The 26,646-nt window shown below is 46.4% G+C and overlaps 1 protein-coding gene, 3 non-coding genes and 1 pseudogene across 4 annotated transcripts; 2 read left to right on the top strand and 3 right to left on the bottom strand.

Moving 5' to 3' along the window:
• Positions 1-1,749: 1,749 nt before the first annotated feature.
• On the bottom strand, positions 1,750-1,903 carry LOC148664087 (U1 spliceosomal RNA; annotated as a pseudogene).
• A 7,613-nt stretch (positions 1,904-9,516) lies between these two features.
• Positions 9,517-9,572, top strand: LOC148664086 (U7 small nuclear RNA). Its single transcript, XR_015939027.1, has one exon. It is a non-coding gene; the product is annotated as a U7 small nuclear RNA (small nuclear RNA).
• Positions 9,573-16,533: 6,961 nt separating this feature from the next.
• Positions 16,534-20,699, top strand: LOC148664083 (uncharacterized). The gene is made up of 4 exons (XM_088630895.1): positions 16,534-17,134; positions 17,236-17,351; positions 17,416-17,656; positions 20,682-20,699. Exons 1-4 carry the CDS (start codon positions 16,577-16,579, stop codon positions 20,697-20,699), a joined length of 933 nt encoding a protein of 310 aa, XP_088487021.1. The 5' UTR covers positions 16,534-16,576.
• trnav-cac (transfer RNA valine (anticodon CAC)) lies at positions 19,448-19,520 on the bottom strand. Its single transcript has one exon. It is a non-coding gene; the product is annotated as a tRNA-Val (tRNA).
• trnae-uuc (transfer RNA glutamic acid (anticodon UUC)) lies at positions 19,957-20,028 on the bottom strand. The gene has a single exon. It is a non-coding gene; the product is annotated as a tRNA-Glu (tRNA).
• Positions 20,700-26,646: the final 5,947 nt, after the last annotated feature.

The raw sequence follows: 26,646 nt of genomic DNA, 5'->3' as shown, positions 1-26,646 counted from the left end.
GGGTGGAAGTTTTGGGCCCGTTTCGGCGCACCGAGGCCGGGAACCGCTACGTCTTGGTGGCCATGGATTATTTTACGAAGTGGCCGGAGGCCTACGCCCTCCCGGACCAGAGTGCCCCCACGGTGGCCGATGCACTGCTAGAGGGGATGTTTGCCAGGCTGGGGGTGTCGGAGGAGTTACACAGTGACCAGGGGCGTAACTTCGAGTCCCAGGTCTTCGCCAGAGTGTGCCAGCGCCTGGGGATCACACCGCTGCATCCCCAGAGCGACGGGTTGGTGGAGCGGTTTAATCGGACGCTCGCCACCCAGCTGGCCACCCTGGTGTCCCTACACCAACGGGACTGGGACCGCCACCTCCCCCTTGCGCTCTGGGCGTATAGGACAGCGGTCCAGGAATCCACCGGGTGCACCCTGCCTCGCTCATGCTGGGCCGGGAAATGCGAACCCCGGTGGACCTGGTCTTCGGCCCGCCGCCCGGAGACGGGTCGGCACCACCGGCTGGACCGGACTACGAGTGGGACCTGCGGCAGCGGATGCAGCGGGTGCACAGCTTTGCACGGACCCACCTGACACAGGCGGGGGTCCGGTAGAAGCGGTACTACGACCTGCGCTGCAGGGGGCCTGCCTTCCAGCCCGGGGACTCGGTTTGAGTGTACAACCCGCGCCGCCGCAAAGGCCTCAGCCCTAAGATGGCGCCGTCGTGGGAGGGGCCCGCTGAGGTACTCGGGGTGGTGGGCGAGGTCTGCTACCGTGTCCGGTTGCGAACACGGGGTAGAGTGGTGGTCCTGCACTGAGACCGCCTGGCCCCCTACCGGGCCCGGGAGGAGGAGCCGTGTGGGGAACCTCTAGAGGAGCAGCCGGGGCTTGAGCCGGCCGATAGTGGGGCGTCCATGGGTCGCCAGCCATCACCGCGGCGCAGCGGCCGCTCACGCAGGGTTCCGCAGCAGTTAGCCGAGTACGAGTACAGCCTGAGGGGGGTGCTCGACGTCGGCGAGACGCCAGACGCTTCAGGTGGGGGCAGTGTAACACCCTCGCCTGGTGGTGAGGAGGAAGCGCCCCTAGGCCCTCGTAGTACCGCTGGGCATGCTGGGAGTGGTAGCCGGGGAGAGTCTGAGGGTCAGCATGATGAAAAGCGGCTGACCCTACCTGTGTAAATAATGTCCTAGTATTTCTAGCGCCCTGTGTAGTCTTATAAGAGTATAGCGTGTTGTTAAGTAATTACCACCATAAAGATGTGTACGTGTTCCGTCTCCTCGTGTTTGGTTTTGTGTGGTTGTTAACAAATAAAGCTAGCGCTTGGTTTGTTAATCGCGTCTCTACTGGTCTTTTGTTCTGAAAAGAACCTATAAATATAAATATATTCATTTATTACTGGTTTCATTCATTGAGCACGGATACAATAGAGGTACAGCCATTCACTATTTGACATGTCTGCACTGGTACAGAACCTAGCAATCAGAAAACAGGTGAATCTGTCTTTAGAATTAGCACACAGTACTGAGGCCCCCATGACCAAATAAAGGCTAACCTCGATAATCAGCCTAAATAATGCAGACCACAGCAAAACAACTGACTTTGAAAAGGGAATGAATGTCCGGAAAGAGAAGTGTAACCAGCTTGAGATGCTTCTCCGGACCTCTAACTAAAAGAAACCGGGAACCAGCAGTGGCATCGACTCCTTTCGAACTAGGATCCTATCGCAGCTCGTGGTGTCGTAACTCTTCCGTATCTGATATTGGACCAAGCACATCAGGGGAGAGCGTGAACACAGTCCCCCACTACCAGAAATTATGCAGTCGAGATTCCCACATTTGGGGAATTCGCAGGGGTCAGCACAGCTGGAGTGCAATGGCCGAGCCTTGCTCTGGGTGAACCGATTTCGATTTCGATTTTTAAGAACTTTTATTTCCTTTTCACAATCAAATACAGGGCATCACAAATGCTTTACATTAATATACATACTTAAAACAGTATATATGATCACATCTTATTACATTTTGACACGGTACCAGTTACATAGCAACAATTTCTTTTTTCTGAAGCAAATCACATTCTTTACTTAAACATGATAATGTTTTTCACAGTTTCTTGAGATATTGACCTATGCTCTCTATTTCCCACAGATTTTCTGCTTCCTCCCTCCCTTCTCTCCACAGATCTCTGAGGTAATAGTTCTCTCGGGTGATGAACAGGGCCAGGCTACCTGCTGCCTTGACTGGGACCTCGATGCCTTTGAACAGCCCCATGTTCCTCACTCTCCACAGGGCGTCTTTCCCACTGTTCACCACGGCCCAGATCCTGTCAAACACGTCAGGAGGAAGTTTGACAGGAGAGATGCCGTATATGACGAAAGCAGCGGTCAGGGTAAATTGGGGCGAGAGAGCTTGCAACCAATCTTCAAACTGTGCCCAGAAGGCCTTAGCAAAAAAGCAGGACCACAGGAGATGGGTCACAGTCTCCTCCTCGCCGCAGCCCACCCTAACGCAGCGAGGGCTGGGGGTGAGGCCTAAGAACTAAGAAAGTTCGTACCGGTAAGCACTGGTGGACGACACTCCAGGCTAAATCTCTGTGAATGTTGCACAGAAACTTAGAGGATGTGTGTTTCCACACCTTCCTTGTTTGGGCTGATGTTAAAATGCCCACAGGGGTCTGCCTATTGTTCTGGGGTGCAACGAAATCTTCCAGTTTTTGGACGCTGACATCTCGGAGGGGAATATGGCCAATTGGGTGAGATCTTAGAAAACTTTTAACTGTCCCATAAATTGCAGGGCATGTGTCAGAGAGTGGGACATCCAGCTTGGGTCTGACACCCCACACTCTGAACACCTTCCTACCTACCCAGAGCCTGGCAAAATAAGTCCAGGTGCTGCAGGTGCTGCTGCAAAGCCTCTCAGCACAGAGGCCAGGAAAATGCACAGCAGCTTCGTAGCAATATCTGGGACAGACTTCCCCCCTGAGGGTAGCGGCCTGTACATTATTTCCCTTCTGAGTCTTTCCTGCTTCCCACCCCATAGAAATTGAAACATCAATCTCCTCAGCACCGCCGTAACATGGTGTGGGATTGGGAAGGTAGAAGCCAGAAAATTCAAGACAGGCAAGAGCTCGGCTTTGATGACCAGCACCTTCCCTGTCATGGTGAGGTCTCGGTCCTTCCATTGCACCAGTTTTTTGTTTAAGATTGGCAATTTGTTCTGCCAATTTACTGTTCCCATCTCTTCTCCAAAATACACCCCCAGGACCTTAATTCTCTTCTCTTGCAGCCTGAGATCATGTCCTTCTTTTGGCTCCCTCCAGTTCTGATAAAAAATCTCACTCTTAGATTTGTTAGTTTTTGCGGAGGAAGCCAAAGAAAAACGATCACAGCACTGCAGAGCTCTGCTAATTGAGGCTTTTTCAGACAGGAGCAGGGTGACGTCATCCATGTAGAGAGATGTCTTTACCTCTCCTCCCCTGATCCTGGCGCAAGGCACAGGCTAAGAACTCCATAGCCAAAATGAATAACAAGGGGGATAATGGGCAGCCCTGCCTCACCCCTGAATAGACTTCGAAGGGGCGTGATTTATTGCCATTAACCATTACTCTGCTGTTGCTACCTGTGTATAGCAGGTTAATCCACTTTCTCATGATGGGGCCAAACTTCATGTGCTCAAGTACCGATGTTAAGTACTGCCGGTTTAGGCGGTCAAAGGCCTTTTCTAGGTCTACACCTAAAATGCACAGAGGGAGGGAGCGATCCTCCGAGTACAGACAGACATCCCTCAACAAGGCCAGGTTGTGGCTCATCAGGCGTCCTGCTATCCCACAAGTCTGTTCTTTCCCTACCAGTGAGGCCACTACATTTTTTAGGCGCAGGAAAAGGGCTTTGGACAGGATCTTAGTGTCCACACCTAACAGGCTGAGGGGTCTCCAGTTTTTTATGTCATTCTTTGCTCCTTTCTTAAACAAGAGAGAGATAGTGCCTTCTCTTAAGGAGTCAGGCAGCAATTCTGTCTTATAGCTTTCCTCGAAAAGGAGCATTAGTGGATCCTGAAGCAGATCCCAAAAGGTGCAATAAAATTCCTTAGGGAGCCCGTCAGCACCCAGAGTTTTCCCCTTCTGTATGCTCTCCATAGCCTGTCTCAGCTCTTCTACTGTCAAATCCCTCTCAAGTACTTCCCTATCTTCTTCACTCAAAACGTTTTCTAGCTTTGAGGTAAAAAAATGAATTTCTTCATCCTTTACCTCTGTACAGTCTTGAGTAGAAGGCCTCGATGCAGGAGAGGATAGCACTCGGCTCTGTTCTCTCTCTTCCCTCCTCATCAACTACACTTTCCATCACAGACTTGGAGCCTACCACTTTCCTGAAAAAGAAGCGAGTACACTTCTCATTTTCTTCCAAGAACTGCACTCAGCTTCTTAACAGCACTCCTCGACTACTTTCTTCCGCTATGCTTCGGATGTCCTTTTTTAAAAGGGCGATATCCTCAAGCACATTGAAGCCACTGTGCAGCATCGTGTAGAAACGCTGCAGCTGCCTCTGTTTCCTGGCTAGCACTCCTCTCCGTCTGGCAGCAGCCTTCCTTCCCTCAGCCATGAAAAAGGCCCTTGTCCTCACCTTCACCTCCTCCCACCATTCTCCTACTGACCCATACAGACACTGCAAGGACAGCCACTGTGATAGTTTCTCCTTGTAGCGGGATACTACCCCCTCGTTCTCTAGCAGCTTTGTGTTGAGTTTCCAGAGGCCTGGGCCAAAGACAGTCCCACCCTTGAGTTCCACTCTACACCCTAAAGCCTGGTGATCTGAGAAGAAGACAGGCTGAAGAGTGACCCCAACAACTTTCACTCTCTCTGAGACAAAGCAATAGTCAATTCTGGAGCTGCTATTCCTCCCTGACCATGTATATCCTGCTGTTGTGGGATATATACATCTATATGTGTCTGAGAGTTTAAAGTCTTGAACTAAGTTTTGCAGGGCCAGTGAGCTGGAATCCAATTTTATCGGCCTTTTGGCTAAGATCAAGTTCAAGTGGCATGCCCGTAGTTCCTGTCTTTCCAAAGTTCTAGAAGGTGATCGAAGATCCTGAAGAGTGCTTGAGCTGGTATCGCCCTAGGTTGAGACTAGGGGGTTAAGGCCAAGCAGCAGCTGAGCTGGGTGGGATCCGGCAGCAACGTTCTCTCTCTCTGCTCTCTCCTCTCCCCTCCCCCTTTCTCTTGCTCCGCCTCCTTGGCCTCTTGGCTGGGAGTAGGTACTCGTGGCCTGCCCGCGGTGCTTGCTTTCTTCCTCGAGACTCGGAAGCGCTATCCGCTCCCTCTCCCTCTCTCTCTCTCTGCCTCCTTGGCCTCTTGGCTGGGAATAGATACTCGTGGCCTGCCCGTGGTGCTTACTTTCTTCCTCGAGACTCGGAAGCACTATCCGCTCCCTCTCTCTCTCCTCCTGCGCCTGCCCCGCAGAGAACCGAAACTGCCAAGGCCACACCCCCAGCCGCACCAGTGCCACAAGATGGCCGCCAGGACGACGGACAAAATGGCTGACCGGAGGAAGGGCCCTCATAACTCCCAGCAAGAAGGGAAAGAGAAAGCGGGAGAAGAGATGCAGGGCAGATCCACCTTCGGAAGGACAAAAGAAAAGAGTGGTAAGGGAGAACCGTTTCCTCGTCCTAGAGGAAACGGAACTTTCTTCCCCCGAGGCCCAGGAAGTGGAGCCCCCCTCACCCAAGGCCCAGTAGCAACTGGAGGTCCCCGAAACTCCTGGAGAAAGGAAAGAAAAAAGCCTTCCCGAAGCGGTGGCGGAGAATTTCCTCGAGGAAGATGAGGATTACTTTGAAGCCGCCCTGGAGCCGGGACTGATGGTAGGGCTGGACCTGTCCAGCATGTTTACCTTTCAGTCCCCAGCGAGACCTGGAGGGAGCCCAGCATATTCCCCCCAGCACCCAAGGAGAGGAGTTACATCTAGGCTAAACAGTGCCCAGATGTAGACTCCCAAGTTTTCCACTGTAAGCACTGTACTCAGCACTGTAAGCACAAAGCACTGTAAGCACTGTAAGCACAAAGAGAGGAGGTTCAACTTTCACTTGTTTAATCATGACTGTGAAATTTACCTTTCTAACAACTAACGTGAGAGGGCTAAGAGTCTTTCATGATCTGGCCTCAAAGTCTTTCTCAGTTTGTTTCTTACAGGAGGTCCACCTGAAGGATGAAAGTGACAAGCTGACATTCACCAGGGAATGGACGAAGGGAGAATCATGCTGGAGCGTAGGAGGGGTCCACTCTTCCGGAGTGGGAATCCTCCTCGGAAACCAAGAGTTGACGCTGGTTTCCTCCTTCTCGGTGGTGCAGGGCAGGATCCTGGTCGCAGAGATCGACTGGAGGGGGCAGAAGTTGAGAGCAATTAACATCTATGCTCCGGCGGAACCCTCTATCCGGAAGGAAGTGTTTGCTGACCTGGCCAGCTGCTGCACCACCAACAGACAGGTGGTGCTTGGCGGGGACTTCAACGTCGACCGGGAGAAGGGGAGCGATGCTAGCTCGGCAGAGCTGGAGTCGCTACTCAAGCAGTTCTCCCTGGTAGACGGTTTCAGACGGTGCCGCCCTAACGACGCCAGAACGACATGGAAAAACTCCAGGGGAGTGTGCAGCCGCCTGGACTACATCTTTCTGCACACGACCTGCTCCCTGGAGTCGGCGACGGTGTCCCCGGAGTGGTATTCCAGCCACGAGCGCTTGTCGGTGATGGCTAACACCAACCTGCCGGCATTCGGTCTTGGGTACTGGAAGCTGAACCGGGAGATACTGGAGGAAGACGACTTCAGGGCACTGTTCCGTAAAGACTACGCAAGCTGGGTCGATCTGAGAGACGGCTACAGCTCCATGGTGGAATGGTGGGAGTCGGTGAAGGACAGGACCTGAACCCTGGCGCAGATGTACTGCAGACGGAAGGCGGCCAGGGAGAGGAAGGAAGCTGCACGACTCCAGAGACAACTAGAGGAGGAGTACAGCTCGGCTAACGGGGGAGGAGCCTTCAATTCAGCCCGGGCACAGGACCTGAAGGAGAGGCTCCGCAAACTCAATCAGGTCCGAGGAGCCCAGAAAAAGAGGGTGATCCACGGCCTGAGACGAGGAGATGGAGAGGAAGTGCTGGACGAGAGCGACAAGGTAGAAGCGGCCACCGCTTTCTACACGGAGCTCTTTTCAGAAAAGCAGACGGAGGTGGAGGCAGGCGATGCTTTTCTGGAGGAGCTGAAGGCACGAGTACCGGAGGAGGTGAGGGAGGACTTGGAGGGTCCGATCACGGCCGAGGAGCTGAAGGCAGTGCTCTTGTCCATGGAGAATGGCAAGGTGCCGGGGCCGGACGGACTCCCAAAGGAACTCTACACCTGCTTCTGGGACACCCTGGCGGCAGATCTGGTGGAAGTGGCGCAGGAGATCTTCCGCCGGGGGAAACTCGGAGACACCATGAGGGAGGGCATCATCTACCTGCTCTTCAAGAGCCCTTAGCAGAGACGGTGAGACGGGACCCTGTCATCGACGGCCTGGAGATACCGGGAGGCGCGGGGGAAACCCTGAAGATCTCCCAGTTCGCTGACGACATGACGCTGTTCCTGAGGTCGGACAGGGGGTTGAGGAGGGCCCTGCAGGTCATGGAGCAATACTCCAGAGCCTCGGGGTCGAAGCTCAACCGCCGAAAGAGCAAACTGAAGTTCTTCGGGCCCTGGAAGCACAGGACGACGGCGCCGGAGGGTCTCGAGCTCTGCACGGAGCCCCTCAAAATACTGGGGGTTTCCTTCCAGAGCCAGGACAACGAGACCAACAACTGGACCGAGAGGATCGCCAAGGTGAACGCGAAGCTGGGTCTGTGGAAAACGCGGTCGCTGTCCTACACAGGGAAAGTGATGGTGTTGAAAGCAGACATCCTGGCGGCTTTGGTTTACCTGGCGGTGGTGTACCCGCTGCCGGCCAGACTCAGACGAGCGCTGCAAGGGATTATCTTCGGCCTCGTCTGGGGCGGCAAGTACGAGTACATCACTCGAAAACCGGATGTGTCAGCCGGTCGAGGAAGGGGTTCGAGATGTCCCACATTTCCCCCTGAAACTCAACTGCATCTTCTACTGCAACCTCTGTCGGGCGCTGCAGGAGCCCATTGGCCACAAGTACCAGTACTTTGTCAGGCTGTGGCTCTCCGTCCCGATGAGGCACTTGGTCCAGTGGTCAAACACTGGGCCCAAGGCAGAGAGGCGACCGAAGTTCTACACCCACGCTGTCAAGTGGAGCAGGAGGTACGAGGCCACGAGACAGCCAGAGCTCTGCACCAACCACAGAGCCCTGTACAAAGAGGTGAGGGGGCATTTGGTCGCTGACGAAAGGCTGCAGGTTCCCAGACAAGTCTGGGAAAGGACACAGCCCAAAGAACTTGACAACCAACTGAAGGACCTCAACTGGATGGCTGTGCACCAGAGACTGGCTACCAGAGAGGTCCTCTACAGACACTCGCTAACCAGGAATCCGCATTGCCCCCGGGACACGTGTTTTGTCGAGGAGACTCAGGAGCATGTGTTCTGGAGCTGCCTCTTCGCCAAGGTGGTGTGGGGCAGAATGGACAACATTATGCAACTCCTGGGAAAGGATGCAGTGCTCAGTTACCAGTACATTCTGCTGGGGGCTGGCACCCACCAGACTGGACAAGGGGACACAGGACCTGTGGGGGCTGCTACTGTCCCTCACAAAACAAGGACTGTGGAAGGCGAGGAACACTCTCATCCGGCACAACATAAAGTGGGGGGCGAGGGAGCTGGAGGAGAGGATCCTGGCGGACCTCAGGAGGAGGACGAAGCACCACGTCGCCAAATGGGGTTTCCCCACGGGGAGGGAGCGCTGGAATGGACTTTGGGACCTATACAGAGATTAAAGGACAATAGCAAGTGGTAGATTTGGAGGGACTCTCTTAATTGCGCAAATCCGCCCCCACTCGCAAAGATTGATAACGGACAATCAATCTCCGTTCCGCCGTTGTTTTTTATAACATGGAGTGTTAATATGTGTGAGATGTTCCTTTTGAGATGTTTTTTTTGCAGAATAAAGTATATTTTGTAGAACAAAAAACATCTTATGACAAGGTTTACAAGTTATCTGTTGAACTACATTCTCATAGGTGTGGTCACATTCCAGATCATTTGTTTACGTTTTTGTTTCTGGAGCAACTGTTAGATGAAATGTGCTAATATGTAACCTAACTCCAGTGTGAATAACTAGAAGAGGGGAGCAGCTCCATTCCATACCATGGGAGCTTTGAGATTGGCTGGGCCAGATCTCTCATTTGCATATCTGATTTGGAAATATAACACTAAACCCCTTCTTGCATGGATTTAACTTGCACCCAAGAGTCCCCTACTGTGTATTGCTACTTATTTTTTTATGATAAGTGGTGATTACCAGTTGACAGGTTTTATTTGTTGAATTATAAATGGTTTTGTATTATCATCCTGAATGGCCTGTACTCAAGGTTTGGTAGGGTATGTGTTTTCATTTCATTTACCAAATTGAATTTTTGCTCTTTTAGTATTTGTCTAGAAGGCTTTCTGAAGTCAGGAACCCCATTTATTTGGTGAAAAAGGATTCTGTATTAATATTTCTCATACAACATAAATAGGGTCTTTTATGAATAAAAAGATCTTGCACTTGGAAATCTTGATAAAGCTGTGTGCTTCCATACACTCAAGCAGTTTTGATTCCTAATATTTGACCTTAGGTGCGGGAACGGGTCTTTTTTGCCATTTGATTTCCAATTGATCAGCACAGTATAGAAAATAGACCCATAAAGCAACCTCAGCAGTGACAAATGTGCGAAAAGTGATCACTTGTTTTCGCCCGCTTTCAAACTGAAACCCTTTGGTGTGTTAAGAGAATGTGATAACCACTACACTGCGCAAGGTGGGAATGGGTGACTTGCAGAGAGTGTTGAACGTTGAGAAAGGACTTCTCTCAGGAATATATTTCCACATTCTGAAGAGGAGATTTTCTCCATTTCTATAGTCTGACTTCCTCTTTTGCTAGAGAGCTGTAGAATGTGGAGTCACCTATCCAGCTCTGGTAGCAGTGTGTAGATAACAGGTTTGTAACTGCCTGATGAGCACAGTAAATTAATACAGCAGAATAAACACACTGTGAGTATTTGAAGGGAATTAACAATCTTTCACGTCTCGCCATGTTCAATGCTGCTGTCATTTCTGTAATATTGTGATTATCACGTTCATCACACATGGGCAAGATCCCTTTTTGAAAGCGGGCAGAAACAGGTGTCTTTTTATCTTCTCACATTTTGCACTTCTGCCAGTGTTTTATGGATCTTGTTTTGTCTTATTGCAATAATTCGAATTTCCTGTGTCATTCATGATCACATCAAACAGGCAGCAGATCATGTCACCTTTCAGATAGTCGTTCTTCTGCTTCCTAAATTTCCTAGAGACAGGTCTTTTCAGCAGAACTGACAAATGTGGCAAAGCAACCTGATAAGACCAGGTCCTAGAAGTCACTACTCAGTCAGTTACTACTGCCGAAATGCAAGCCCTTCCTCCAGCCTGAAGAAGTTGATCCTACATTACTCAGGAAGAAGATGTATCTACCAAACTTCAGAGAGCTGAGCTGGATTACGTAACACTCTACCACTCCTCTTCGTGCACTCATGCTGGAACTTTGGGAGGCTACTGCAGACAGCAGAGGTTAGATTGTAAACAGAGGTTGAAATAGCTCAGCTGAGAAAGCCTTAGACTGATGCTCTAAAGGTCCCTGGTTCAATCTGGGGTTTTGGCATTTTGTTTCGTTGCGCCATTTGTTCCTCTATGCAATGCCCTGTGTCCAAAGTCACACTTCCCTTTCTCAGCCTGAATCCCAAACTAGAGTCTTTGTGTCCTTGAGTCCCTCTTTTACCGACACTGATGAAGTACAGAAATAACTTAACATATTTTGCACTCCTTATGGTGTTTTATGGTGTGACCTGTATTTCTCTATGAATTTCCTTAGTGACAGCCCATTTGTTTTCAATATATTTCTGGTGAAGTTATTACATCGGTCTCCCCTGGTGGCTTGTTTTCATATCCCACTTCTGACAATGACTTTTCTTATGTCACTTTGATGCTTTAAAGCTCCTTAGCTCCCTGTCAGGAATCAAACCCCATTCTCCTGTATGACAGGCAGGGATTCTCACCATGGTTAAATTGCAACTGTAATAATATTGACAACATTAATAAATGCATATATAATTGAAATTAAAAACATATCTAACACAGCATCTTTTCTGGTTATATACCACAATGCATTGCTGATATTTGTTGTTTGCCATTTAGGTTAAATACTGTCATGTTTTTCTCAGCAATCTTCTTTTGATGCGTAAGTATAAATAATGATAATACTACTTGAATGCATACAGGTCTTAATATTATTTTGATTAAAAATAGTACGTTAATAAGCAATAAATGGCATATAAAATAGTGTGAAGGTGAAGATCACACAAAATCAACTACAAATGTGGGAATTATACATTTTTAGGATTATAAATTGCATGTAGCACATTAGCAACACTACAGTAATGCTAATATAACAATAGTGTAAAAAAAATCCTGACCTAATTCCTTACAAATGCTGATACAAAATGGGAATGATTTCAGAGTTTCGGGGATTGGGTCTCCTGATAGAGATCAGAGATGAACTGAGGCATGTGGGAAAGTGTACAGAACTGGTGAACTCCCAATTCCACATCAAGAGGCTGAGCACAATGGAAGAGTCCTGTACACACAAGTGAGTCCTTGACAACATGGACAATCAAAACCTACTGGTATGATATTATATTCTCTCTGTGGTGTAGAAAATATTCACTAATAGTATTATAGGTTACAGATAGGTCATTATATGACAGCTTACATCTGATTAATAGGATCCATCTCTGGCATACATTCTTATTTTTAGTTTATAATGTATAATCTTGCTAATTTTTTAATGCCAAAATAAAGTGTTTTATAAAAAGCTTCATGTTCTAAGAAATTACTACAACTTTTGAACTTTGAAATATTGCCACTTTGTATTCTAGGACTTAGCAAATACTGCAGAAAAGTGGAGTTAAAATGTGAAAATGTGTAATGGGTATGTCTGATTAGTTTATTAGTGAAGATCCAGTAGTAAAAATAGCTTCTAATATTATTTCTAATATAATATTATTTCCAGATAAACCAACTTTGGAGAGTAGGCAACAGTGATTTCAAAGAAAGTGTGTTCACAGTGTTGTTAAGGTATTGCTTATAGATTTTTTTAATGTTTTTACATTACATTTTTACTTTGATCAAGTTAAAATATCCACAAAATTTAGCTTAAAGATACCTTGTTAACCACTGAATTTGCAAGGTGTAAAACTGCTAAATTGTCTTTTAAAATCTAAGGATTACAGTAGTACATTTGATACTAAATATTTGAGTAAATAAACGTTGAGTGAAAACTCGCTTGAGAAATGTCTAAGCTCAGTCATAATTTGGTTTTCAGACTTAAGACAAATTAACTGATGATGGAATTCAACTTTGCTGGCACAAACCAGAAAGATCAAAGACAAAAGAGGTGCCTGGGAGACACAAATCTTTTTAGAGCAATTAAAGGTACTTTTATTCTATGTTGTACTTTCAAACTTTGGGTACTCTTTAATTAGGACAGACTTTATTGCTCAATTACTATGATGCAAGCTAAACTTAATACACTGATTAAGCTTTGATCTTAGTAAACCTTAATGGTTCTTTTTTGAGATTATATTCAAGAAGAGATTAATCATCATTTGTCGATCATTTGTTCATTTGTTGGAGAACTTGATAATCTTTGACAATTATTATTAAATGAGCATTATACAAATGTGCGTTGATATTTTTAATATGTACCTTAATTGTAATATATATAAACACAATTGGTTTGATATGGATGTTCATTTGAAGGATTTGAGGATATCAAGGATCGCAGAACAACCAAAGATACATTTGCGTCTCTGCTATTGGTAAAGATGAAAGAGTACCGTAAGTGTGAAGCTTGCATACACACGAGAGAAAAAATCAGTTTTAATGCACTTCATTAAACTGATGGTGTGCTTATCAATCGTGCATGAAAAATACATAGCAGAGGATGGTTTCGATCTATCGACCACTGGGTTATGGGCCCAGCACGCGTCCGCTGCGCCACGCTGCTGACAGCTGTCATAGTGTGATTCAACACAACTGCTCTATCTTTGCTTTCTAAAAGTGCGCCCGAGATTAAAAGTTTCAACGGCAAACGCAGACGTCACTTTGAGCACTTGGTCTTTTGTAGTACAAATATCACACGCTGCACTACATGGGCGTGTCTTCAAGATCGTTGAGAACCAAACCTTCTGCTTTCCGAGGCAACTGATTCTTTCCTTGTTAATTCACAAATCTTCAATGAGAATCAGTGAAACGAAAACCAAACACATGTACACACTCGCGTCCTAGCCTGAAAGAAAAATGATGGAAGCATTTGAGGAATAACAAGAGTAGTCTGAACAGCTCCAGTCTATCAACTGCTCTACAAAGTGATCGCTACTTCCACACCCAGTTTATAACACTGAAAATGATTCAGGAAGCACAGCAAAGTTCTAAAAGCAGCGCTTGAAAAGCGTCTAGATACATAAAATGACAATTTCTCAAAAGTAAAATCTTCAGCTTTTAAATATTGTCATCCATATATTTTCGTTTTTCTCTTTTTTACATAACACGCTTTCGAGAAATAGACTGTCTTGTAATGAAGGCTGCATTAGAACGTGTATCTACATTAAAATCGGGTTTATGACTTTTGCGTTATTCAGCTTTCTTAGCGCTTGGGTCTCGATTCAGATATCGCAATAAAAGCAACAGGGGAGTAAGTTTTCCTTTTCTAAATCAAAGGTGATCTGCTCACAAGGAAGTATAAAAACTTCAAAGGAACAAGTAATAGGTTTATTCCATGCTGAAAAAAAGAAGAAAGAGAACACAACGTTTCGGCCGTGGAGCCTTCTTCAGGTGAAGTATAAAAAAGTATATAATGTATAATGAAGTATAATGAAGTATAAAAACTTCAGCGTTTACTTTTTGAAGACCTCAAATTGTTGAAACACTATTGCTTCATGAGCTAATAAGTAAGGTTTCTGAGCACGCATTGTATTACTAATGCTGTTATTAATAAACAAAAAGCTTAAATTCACATAATGGAATTTGGACGGCTCAAAGTAGTCTATTCTTTGGACAACTTTACTTGCCCGCTGAGTAGAGTTTAAAGCAACGGCAGCAGAAGTAGCAGTAATAGCAACAACGTGGTTAGAGTGTCACAATACACTCTATGAAATTATTACGGCTTCAGATCGTTTTGTTCTGTTGAAGCTGCCTACAGGCTCTGAATTGCTGACATTGGCTGTGATCTTTTTTCAAGTTTCATGAAATCCTTCACATATTTGAAATATTTAATTCGGGTTCGCCTAATACACGGTACCTGCAGCAGAATGCTGTGGCACATGAAGCCGTTTTGTTTATCGGTTGTAAGGATTTAGGAGCGTACTACAAATCGAGCAAGCGAAAAGAAAATTAAACAGGAGTCACTTTTTGGATTGCTAATTCATTGTGCTCTGCTCGTCTAGGTTCAAATCCCATCCTTGTCACGGTTAAGGCCTGAGACGTGTGTGTTTTTTCTAAACGGTGTTTGCATTTGTTTCCTCTTTTACTCCTGTAAACTCAGGATTTGTTTTCCTTGGTGGCAACAATACGCTTCTGTAAATGGTAGACTCTGCTTTCAAATGAGCTGCACCAGGCATTCGGATACAGAAGAACACAGGGATTTAAAATTCAGGAATACGAACGGCCAATTGCTTACAGCTAGGGTTTTTACGTTTTCTTATTTAGCGATTTGTGTATCAATCTTTTAACAATTCATTAAAATGCTAACAATATGTAAAATCAAAACAACAGCACCGTTAAATGCCGGAGAGACAGGTCGTTTTTTTTTCCATCAGATGCCAATCTCTAATGCTGTGTGTGAGAGCTTACGTACCTTTCCTTTCCTCACATTTTCTGACAACTATTCCAAAGGGGCACCCTGTCAGCTCCTAATACTTTTTAAATGTCTGCCTGCATGTTTGATTATTGTCGTTTTATTTAGAAAAAGTTCAATATTGATCATAACTAAAGAAAATTAGGATCACGAATAAAAAAAGGGCTGAAGATGCGAGTCGCTCTTGAATCAGAGCTGGGCGACACGGGCTTCTGTTCTGATATGATTGTACGAGAAGCAGGAGGAATCTCTTCTCTCCTATGGAGCATGAGCTGAATCAGGAGTGAGACATTTCGTTTGCTCGTGCATATGTTAACACATGACCTACATCGTAAAACTAAATTAAAAACTAACATTAAGTTGTCAAAGACATTCATTTATATACAAACAAGAGACAGACATAGTAATGATTCTACATTAACTTGTCCTGCACTGATCAGACTAATTGAAATGTATGAAAGCCCGTTTCCGCCAGGGAGTTACAAAAAAACGCGCTATGGTATCGCAGAATTCCGACTAAGTAACTCAGAATTGCGACTTAGTAACTCACAACTCCGACTTTATATCTCACATTTGCAACTTCGAAATAGCCCATATTTCATTGTCTGTCCTTTTGTTATTGTAACGGATTCGGGTTCTAGCTAGCAAGACCTGGGTTTGAGCCAATACAGTGAGGCACGAAGTAGGGTGGGAGCGGCGAGGGCACAAGCCCTAGAACCCGAATTCGTTACAATAACAAAAGGACAGACAATGAAATATGGGCTTTTCGAAGTCGCAAATGTGAGAGATAAAGTCAAAATTCTGAGTTTTTATGTCGCAATTCTATGATTCTAAGTCACAATTCTGAGATACCATAGTGCGTTTTTTTTACTCCCTGGCTGAAACGGGCTTCCATAGGTTCTCAGTGCTGCGAAGCAAAAGCAATCTCTGGAAAATCAGACAAATTATTATCAGATCATGTCAAAAGCTGATCTGTATTTCTTTACTGGGAAGCAAAGAAATGCTTGTATTACACATTTTAATATGACATGCAATTACACATGAAAAATAGTAAAATTATTTTCATTGCGGTACGTGTTGATAGATCAGCCCCCTCGATAAAAGAAAGTGTGGACGGACGTGTCGCATGTTCCGTACTCTGTCTGACAGCGAGTTTAACACACTTTCCTCGGAAATTAGAAACTAATTGAACAATAAATTAATCTGAGCAAACTTTACACGTGTGGGTGATTTAATTCTGTCGAAATTGCGTGGAACTCCTCCGCTGAGGTCAGATACACACGGGAAAATGTTCAGGCGGCTTCACGGAGTCCCGCCTCAGACTGGAATCAGGTTCTAATTAGACGCTGAGAACAATCCGGATCTCTGTATGTAATTGATTGTGTTGATTGAGCGGTAGTGTGACCAGGTGTGCGGTAGCAGGTCCTGCCAGTATAAAAACCTAGTCACCGCGTTCACATTTTATGCTTTCTTGCTTCAACACAGTTTTGTGGTTTACTTATTTTACTCCTGTAGCATTTGAACGGGACGTTAATTTGGCGATGCGCTCGTTTCTCTTTATGCTGTGCCTGTACACAGGGGCCGGGCTCCCCGCACTGGTCTCCGCCGGGCCGGCTGGCTGGGACTCTCGGGAATTGGCGCTCCAGGCCGACCTCCCGGCTCCTGAAGACGCAGCCCAGTTGGAGGACTTGAACCTGGCAGATGCGCCCTCCGAAGACCTGTCTGCAAGCGAGAACGACTCGCAGTCCTTGGCTCCCGACTTTCGCCGCCTTCCCGTGTCCAGAGACGCGTACTCGCCCTACTTCGACAAGGAGAAGATGAAGCCCGAAGCCAGCAGCCGCCCCTTACCCGCCTACATCAAGAGCGTCCTGTTTCCTCCCCAGCGAGGGCGGCAGCCGGCTCGCCCGGCCATCGGGGGCACCCGAGGAGTGGCTGTGTGGTGCGACTCCAGCAGGATGTACGTGAGGGTCAGTCGGCTCCTGTTCGGCTTCAGCTGTTGGCCGTCGGAGGTGACCTTGGGCAACTGCAGCGTCAGCCGAACCACACGCACTTACTTCTACTTCATCTACGGGCTTCACGAGTGCGGCACCGAGCGATCGGTAAGCGGGTCTTCATCTACAGGCAGTGTATCGATGTGAGCTGTAGGGCCAGTATCGGGGTTGCCTTTCCTGGGAATATCCCTTCCTCTGTGACCCTGCAGGTTGTCCAGGGCCGCCTGGTGTACTCCAACACTCTCCGCTATACCCCGCCCTCCTCCAGTGCACCTGTGCATCGCTTCATTCCCTTCTCTGTGCCGGTTAAGTGCTCCTACAACAGGTAGGCAGGGCTCTGCTGCTGCTGGGAAAGTGTCCAGATGCCCCTCATCACCTCTGTCCTGCAGGTTCCACTACTCCTACAAGGTTGGCTATGTCCCCACGTGGGCCAGGAGAAGGACCTTCTTCAAGGACCTGAAGAACAAGCACAGCTTTGTCCTGCTCACCACCAACTCCTTGAGTGAGTGGCTCCACCTGCCTGCAGGGGGTGCTGTGTGCAGGTGTAATGCTGCCTCTCTCTCTCCAGCCCACTGGGTCCGGCTTTCTCCCAAGGATGAGTACTTCCTGGGTCAGCCCATGTACTTCCAGGCCACTGCCTACTTTGCCACAGCGGAGCAGAGGCTGTACATCCACTCGTGTTACGTAACGGAGAAACCAGACCAGCACTCCCAGCCCCGTTTCCCTGTGATCGACAATTTGGGGTATGGCCCCTTCTGGGAGGGGAGGTGGGCAGGAGCCCTGAGAGCCTGCAGGGGTTCATCCTTGTCCTTGTCCCCAGGTGCATGGTGGACAGCAAGGCAGATGGCTGCCTGTCCAGGTTTGTCCCCTCCAAGCAGAAGGATGTGCTCTGCTTCACAATTGATGCCTTCCTCTTCCAGAAGAAGCTGTCCAGGAAGGTATTGCTCTCAAAGGCTGCTCAGCCTTCTCGCTCTACTGATCCATTGTCTGCTTTTTCATCCATGATCTAGATGTGAACCAGACTGTGGCAGCTGTAGTGCCTAGAGCTGCCAGCTTGCCTTCACTGATGGCAGAAGGTCCTTCTCTATCCCTCTATTGGCCTTGATCCCTTAATGCTGTGACCTTCCCTCTTGCAGCATGAAGTGACTGAGCTGTACATGCACTGTGTCATGGCTGTGGCTCCTGCTAAAGCAACACCAGGGACCAAGTCCTGCACCGAAAAACAAAAACAAAACTACTCACTCTTTAATCTCGTCTAATCCAAGACGCACCGATTATCACAGTCTTCTTTTAACACGCGTGCTGTGATTCCTCTATGTAGCAGAAATGACAACCGAGGAGCCGAGAGATTATTTCAGCATTTCGCATCTGAACGGAAAACATGAACGACCAACTTGGACATGGGTGTCTCATGACCACACCTTAGGTTGTGACACGTGCAGGTGTGAGGGGTTGCCGGGCTACTTTGGAGCAGAGCTTGGGCGGAGGGGGGGCGGGAAAGCAGACAAAGAGGTGACACCTCAAGGTCTGCACGATCACAGCTCTCCGCCGCCCCAGGCTTCCGCTCGATAAGCTACTGGACACACCCGCCCCTCCTCACACAGACCGTGGAAAAGCCCCTGAGTGGGAGGGCTCTCTCTTCCTCCCAGGAGCTCTTGGACACGACGCACAGACAGGGCGCGGGAGCCGCCGCCTGCAAACACGGCTCCAGGCAGGACTCCACTCTGCAGGAGCCGCAGAGCAGAGGAGATGAGGGCAGCTTAGCTCCTGTGCAGAGACCTGAGCTGTTGTTGCTGTGGATGCTGTCTTTTCTGCACTCGGGGTAGGAGTGAATGTTGAGTTGCCCTTAGAAATGAAGCAGAGCACTTCAACGGCACGGGTGTGTGTGTGTGTGCGCCCTGGTGATTCTGGGAGACAGATCGAACCTGGGCTAAAAGAGAGGGGGCTTAGCCCTCTTCCGTTTGCTAGTTCAAATTTGTACAACCCATTTGTATCTGCTAGGCGGCGCAGTCGTCGTGCACAAAGAACGCTTTGAAAAGCGTCAAAGGCAAGTCATTCCGAGTTGGTCGTTTGTGTTTTCCGTTCAGACGCGAAATGCTGAAATGATCTCTCGGCTCCTCGGTTGTCATTTCTGCTCCGTAAAGGAATCGCAGCACGCGTCGGCTTCCAGCACGGTGGGTCGGGACACGATGCCGGGGGTCGGAGAGAGCGATGTCTTTCTCGTTAGTATAGGACCTGTCACCTGTCCCCACCTGTCACGCGGGAGACTGGGGTACATCAGGACGCGCATTGAAGTGAAAGCAGGATGCGCTGTGACATGCACTGTGCAGATCCTGCCACACTAAGAGGTGAGTGGGTCTGTTCGATCACAGCGCTAGACGAATCCCCAATCCCCTTTTGTGCCTGGCGACAAAAGATGTCTGTTTCCGCCCGGTTTCGAACCGGGGACCTTTCGCGTGTGAGGCGAACGTGATAACCACTACACTACGGAAATGATGGTAAGACGTGCCCAGCGGCCCAGCGCTGAGCTTTGCCAATGCGATTCAGCTGCTTCCAGTGCCTTTATTGGAGTGCGCTGATGGACCGTGCTCTCTCTCCAGAGACCAGCACGCCTGTCATGGATGGAGCAGGAAAGGCGGCGCCACATTCTACAGCCCTCTCCACGCAATCGACAAAATCGGGCTACTGAAGTGGAGAAAATCGCCTCTCCAGAAAGTGCAAATATCATCTTGGAGACTATAAATCCTATTGCCGAAGGTCAGCCCTGTCTACCAGAGTAACCCTCCTGCAGCGATGATCAGCTCGTCTCACACGCGAGAAGTTTCGGCTGGAAACAAGCGCCCCCTCTTCTCGCACGTTCGAGTAGTTTTAATGCGGCTCCTTCGTACACGGTGCTGATCTTTTGGAAAGCAGGAGGCAAAACTGACACGTTCCCATACCGGGAGTCGAACCCGGGCTGCCTGGGAGAAAACCAGGAATCCTAACCGCTAAACCATATGGGAGCACACAACCCTGCTGTTCTGGGCATCATGTAAGCAAACTACATAAATATGAGCACACGCAAGAGAGTTGTCACTCAGAGTGTCGAAGGGTCGATGTATACTGGTGCTCAGTTGAAATGCAATGTCAGGACTTTTCCGAATTATGTCACACGAAGAGAGCACATCCTTTTCCGCCCTGCTACATGTGTATCGGTAACTCGCCGTGATCGTATAGTGGTCAGTACTTTGCGTTGTGGCCGCAACAACCCCGGTTTGAATCCGGGTCACGGCAGAATAGGGGCGTCTGCTTTTACTACTTGCACGAATGAAGGCAAGAAAAAGCCAATCGATGTGAACGAACGGCGCTTTACAGAGGAGTACTGCCTGACTGGATCGTTGATGAACGACAGGGGCCACTTCGACCTCTTCTCGGTTTTCTTCAATGACTTACTAAGGATCTTCTTCACATTCGCCTATGCAGGGGAAGCCAGTTACACCAAAGCAAACGCAGGAAAGTGCAATTCAAGCAGAGACCAGGAGGGACTTGTTTACACCGAGAGTGGTCGGAGAATGGAACAATGCGCCCAGCCCTGTTGCTGGAGCCGATTCTTGATGAGATCTTGGGCTCACTAAGAGGCCCCCGCTGGATGCTAATCTTTCTGTTGTACTTGCAGGTCTTGCGCTGCTTTTGAGCCGACAGAGCTAGTCCTGGTCTGTCGGCACAGCCCAATTGCAAATGATCGGCTCCGGTTACAGAAGAAACGTGCGTTTGGTACTGTTGTAACAGAAGGAAAAAGGTTCTTGATCCCAAGATGAAGTAAAACAGATGAGTTTATTGCATGCAAGGAACAATAAAGCCGAAGTCTTGTTTCCCGCAAGAAACAACAAAACCGAAGTATTGTTCGATGTGCCGGTACAAACATTTAGGTTTTATAGTCCTTGCTTGCTGCTTCAGACGTCATTCAATGTTATGGTAAGGGGGGGGGTCATGGTATTTGGCCAGTTAAGAGGCCCTGGCCAAATGGTCAGTTTAAGATTATGCCCCCAGGGGGTTCCTTGTTCGCATCTGGCATCCTTATCAGTTAACCCCCTTTCCTGCCATAAACCCCTGTTGCTTAGAAGTCTAATTTTCAGGCAGAACTGACTTACGTTAACCCTTTTTACATCTTATCTCTTACTTCATTCCCCCCTTATAAAATATGGCATACGTCAGGACTGCCTATTTTTTCACATACAATGTCAGGGCAGATCTTTCCTTTTTAGATGTACAGGCATGCATTACCATGACATTGTGTGTTCCACAGTTACAACAAGATGTTATTGATGTTTTTGTACAAGTGATAGTTACAATTATACATATAAAACAGCCCTAATCCTACAAATACATAAAGTCCTACTCCAGGACCCAAACGCAGACCTCAGCCATGTGGAGATCTATCGTCAGGATCTTGGAACAGCAATACTGACCCAACTCCGATTATAATTTTTTGGCTTATAGATATGCCAACACCTGGAATGTATTGATACCATATCCCCAGAAATGCTCCTCAGGCCTAACAAGCACACTGTTGGTCTTAGGAAACATCAGACACAGAAACGGTAACAACATCCTTCTTTCTGTTCACTCAGTCTCTGGTGCCGTGGGTCGGTGAAAGTGCGATACGCGGATCCAGCGATCTCATCCTGTCACTCAGATGGCACAGTCAGTAGTTGGTGGCACTTGATATGGTCCCTCCCAGCAGGATTGCAACGTCTGGCAGGGTATCTCTCCTTCACCTACACCCACTCGCCAGGTATCTGGACGTGTCTCCCCTCTACTGGAGGTCCCCAAGCGTCCGGCACCTGTTCACGAGCCCTGTGCACTGCTTCAGTTAACAAACCTACAATACTTTAATAGAGAGTTAGTTAATTCATCAGTGCGTTAGCCAAACTTGGCCTCCAGGGAGTTTCTTTGGCTGCCCGTGATGATCTCAAATGGGCTCAGTCTCACAGTTCTGTTTTCTCCAGCCCGCAAACCGCACAGGACTGCAGGTAGAGCATCTACCCACGGTGTTCCTTCAGTTGATATTTCCTTAGTTGGTCTTTCAGACTGTGGGTGATGGGGGCAATGTGACTTCTAACTTACCCCTAGTGAGACAATTACAGCCTGGCACACCTTCCCAGTGTAGTATGCCCCTAGATCAGTATCCAAGGGGAAGGGCAGTCCGTACCACGGGATCATCTTTGTCATACACTTGGGTATGTGCCAGCCCACATCCCATCATTATACAACCCCACATTTTTACACATTTGTTCTAACCACTATTAAACATCTATTAAAGCCCTCAACCTGAATTCTCCCCTTTCCCCAATAGAGGTTTCACAGGGGTCTCAGACTCCCGCTCTCCCAGTGCCGCTCGTCTGGCATCTGCATCTGCATGGTTGTTACCTTGAGTTACTGGAATTCTTTATTTATTGTGTTATTTACACCTTACTCAAGCTGCTTCTGTCGGCAGCTGTAAAACTACAAATCAGTTCAGAGACAAGCCCAGTATTCTTAACTGGAGTCCCTGCCGTTGTGAGAGAATCCTATTTCTCCATAGCCATCCAGAATTGTGGCCTACATGCAACAAATACATACATTATATACATATACAGTAACCCTTTGTCCACACTTACATATAAAGGAATGGTTGATCCATCTGAGGAAACCCCAGTCTCAGCACCTGTAAGAGAGCTTGTTTCAAATGATTACAGGCGGCTTTTGCTGCTGGAACCAAGGCAATCTTGTCCTTGTACTGCACTCCCCCCTTAAGCAGATCTGTTAAAAGTTGTGCTCACCCCGTAAAAACATTGCACCCTGGCCCTGTTAAAATTCCACAATGCTCGACACAAAAGGGCCTTATTATAACTGCTTAATATTAGACACTCTAAAGCTGAAGCAACTCAGACTTGTGGGTTTCCTCGTCAGGGGAAGAACTCAGAATACCATCAACATACTGAGTGATCACAGTCAGTTGAAGCCACGTGATACCCTGTTCTGGATAGTCATTCTTTGTAATGCATAATATTCCAACCCAATAGATCTGGGATAAAACCACCCATTAAAATCTGGTACTCGGCAAGTAAAACTTGCTGCCCCAATACTCCTGTTGCCTCCTGCCGTCTCCCCATATACATTACTCTATAGCACACTGTTGAACAGAGGAGTGAAACAAGCATGACAGTAGTGCTCCAGTATACCCTAACAGAGAAACCAACACTCCATTAACAGTACATTTTTATCCACTGGACTGGGACAGACTTAGGGAGGCTACAAGGGATTTACAGGATCTAATCGTTAGGTAAACAGATCTTCTCACAAGACGTTATTCTCCCCAGTCTCGATTCTAAACCTACAGCGTTTCAGCATGTCTGGTTTCGAGACATTCGAAAAAATCCAAATTGTTTCCACTATTGCAACTAATTGTATAAAAATACAAAAACTGTTTATCTAACTACTTTTACGTCCACCTGTACTGTACTTATACGTTTCAGACACTCTTATATTTTCCAATCTCCTTACAGATGCAGCCATTCAAAGTGCGCGGTACAGACATGTACCGGAGGTAATTGGCTACGGCTTCGTGCATCGTGACACGTGATGACGCAAAATACCGCGGTGCGTGATTGGTTGACCGACAGGGGCACTCGTGGTCCGTTGGTCTGTCGTAGAAAGACTTACTGTAAACGTCTTTACTGTGCCCGTTGTAGATATTGAATTTTACCACTGAAGGGAAATCTTAGTAGCTGAGCATAAAAAGAATAGGAGCATACTGTAACGCGTGTGAAAGCCATAAACGATATTAATTTTGGAACATAAACATACAGTATATAGCTGGTCTTGGTACTTTAAAGAAAAAAATACACACCAGTATTCCATTCCTCCCTAAACATTGTAAGCTTCGAAGTCTTTAACTAACGTGATACCGGAGTCAACAAGCATACTTTTAGAATTTGATTAAAAGGGAATATAATATGGAATCGCGTATCTCAAGAATTTAATAACGGTATGATTATATCCATGTACTGCGACAGGGCTCTGTAGGGCTGTTTCGCCTGCCTGTTCATGCGAGCTGTCTTGTAACCTACTGGTCTAGGTGCGTGACTACCAACTGGCAGGTTGTGTGTTCAAATCCAGCTGGTGCTGGACTTTTCATTTGTATTTATTTATTTTTTAATCACGTAACATAAACATATTACCGTATGCAAACTGTACTGTATACAGTATGTATATGTATATTTAATGTCATAACTGTGCCCGGTTAAGTATTGAATATTCATATCTAATTTTACCACTGAAGGGAAATCTTAGTAGCTGAGCATAAAAAGAATAGGAGCATACTGTAACGCGTGTGAAGGCCATAAACTATATTAATTTTGGAACATAAACATACAGTATATGGCTGGTCTCGGTACTTTAAAGAAAAAAATACACACCAGTATTCCATTTCTCCCTAAACATTGTAAGCTTCGAAGTCTTTAACTAACGTGATACCGGAGACAACAAGCATACTTTTAGAATTTGATTAAAAGGGAATATAATATGGAATCGCGTATCTCAAGAAATTAATAACGATATAATTAAATTCATGTTGCAAAAGAACTGCAATGGACATAAAAACTCCCTTGCTTTTAACAGAGCGTTGCATAATTTCTAACTACGAAAATGCCAGGTGAAAGGATTTGTAAACTTATTTTGTTAAAGCAAGTCAGTTTTTTCCGCAACACATAAAATACATTTTTCCAAGAAAGTTTAGCCTTTGTCACTAATGAAACCACTAAATAAAGACATAAATATAGAAATCTTATTTAAATCTTATTTAATGTTGGTAGCAGGATGAACTGTCAGAGTGTATATTTTGTTGCAGAGTTGCTGCAAGATGTTAACAGTGAAAAAGGTATTTAGAAATGAGTTATTTCAAGATGAAAAAGAAAACATACACGAAACATGGTTTCATTATGACAAAAATCGGTCTTGAGATATTTTTAACTTGATTTACAGTATTTGAACGGTATGTCTTAACACCGATACTACAGTGCTTAAATACTGCTCACGTATATGTTTCTAGGTTTATATTATGCATTCCATACGGTCAAATTACTTTTGAGCAACTAATAAGAAGCGCGAAACGGTATGTGTTTTAGTTTCATTTTGTGCTGGGACCCGTGGATTGATTAGAGATATCAAGTACATACAAGTCATTTTTTAAATGTTGTAGTTCGTCTTGAAAAAAATGTTACGAGTACATCATCTATCAACAATTACACAGGTTCTGTTTCCATATTGCGGATTTTGGTTACGTAATATTATTTTCTAGATTTCACGTTGTGAATATATGATTTGGGCAAACAGAGCCGCAAAGAAGTTAATTATTGGTTGTTGGTTTTTTTTTTGCAGTTTTATCTAGAACAAGCGATGCTTAAACCTTTGTCTGATTCTTGTGAAACTATCCACACGACAGTTACAGTACCTAGGAGTTGACTTCAGTGATGTCACTGATGGGATGTTTCTAAAAATCCATTCTCTGTAAAACGTCTTCTCTAGTTGTCCTGCATATGTATTCGCTAATGAAGCTGTGTGTTCTGAGCCTGGATCTCTACATTTCTGTATGAACCAGTTTAGAGGGCTAAAGACAGCTTGTGTTTAAATTGAGTGTAAGGCAATTTATGCTTCTAAAGTCATGGTCAGCATTTATTTTTGTACTGTGCTGTAAACTTGTTCTGTGCCAAGTCACATTATTTTATAGCGTTTTTATAGCGTTATCAAATCCGGTGGCGCTGTGTGTTAGTTTACTGACTCCCATGTCAGATGGTCTGTGATTGAAACCTGTAAAACCGGTTTAATTCGTCACAGCCAGCACTCTTCAGGTGTGAGGGTCTTCTGCTCAGAATGAAACGCTAAAATGTTTGTGTATATTCTAATGGTAGTGGGGGCAGGGTGTGTGGGAACAGGTTTGGTTGAAATTGCATTGGAAATCTATGTTCTTCACACCTGAAACATTTTCTCTGAAAGCATTTTCTTCGCAGTTTAACCAATCTTGTTACAGCATGTTACAGTTTACTATTATTAACCATATTAATTTTAAGTGCTTAATGTAAAATCTTGTAAAAATATATTTTCATTGTTCCAATATACATTAAGTCTGACTATCATATAATAAGTTAAATACAAAACTAAAGAAAAAATAGGGTTAAATATAATTCAAAATATTTTGCTAACAATGTTAACTGTTTATGAATAATAAAATTTATTAACTAAGGAGTAGGATGGCACAGTTGTTAGTATGTTTTTTGTTTTGTTTCTTTTTCATAAATACAACAGTAGTACTTGATGTCTCAGTGGCTTTCAAAATTAAATTATGCATGCAAACCTGTGAACTAGAAAGATAACTAAGATATCCATCCATTATATTCCATAATATCCATGAAATATATGGCGCTGAAATATGTGTGACGCAGTGGTGGCCTGGCACGGTGAGGTGCCCTGGCAGCTGTATGATGCAGTGGTGGCTTGGCACGGTGAGGTGCGCTTGCAGCTATGTGACGCAGTGGTGGTCTGGCACGGTGAGGTGCGCTGGCAGCTGTGTGATGCAGTGGTGGTCGGGTATGTAGAGGTGG

Source organism: Lepisosteus platostomus, chromosome 5 (genome assembly GCF_059453375.1).
Source record: "Lepisosteus platostomus isolate fLepPlt1 chromosome 5, fLepPlt1.hap1, whole genome shotgun sequence".
Classification (NCBI taxonomy): Eukaryota; Metazoa; Chordata; class Actinopteri; order Semionotiformes; family Lepisosteidae; genus Lepisosteus; species Lepisosteus platostomus.
The sequence above is the reverse complement of the archived record's forward strand: the minus strand, read 5'-3'. Positions and strand labels throughout refer to the sequence as shown.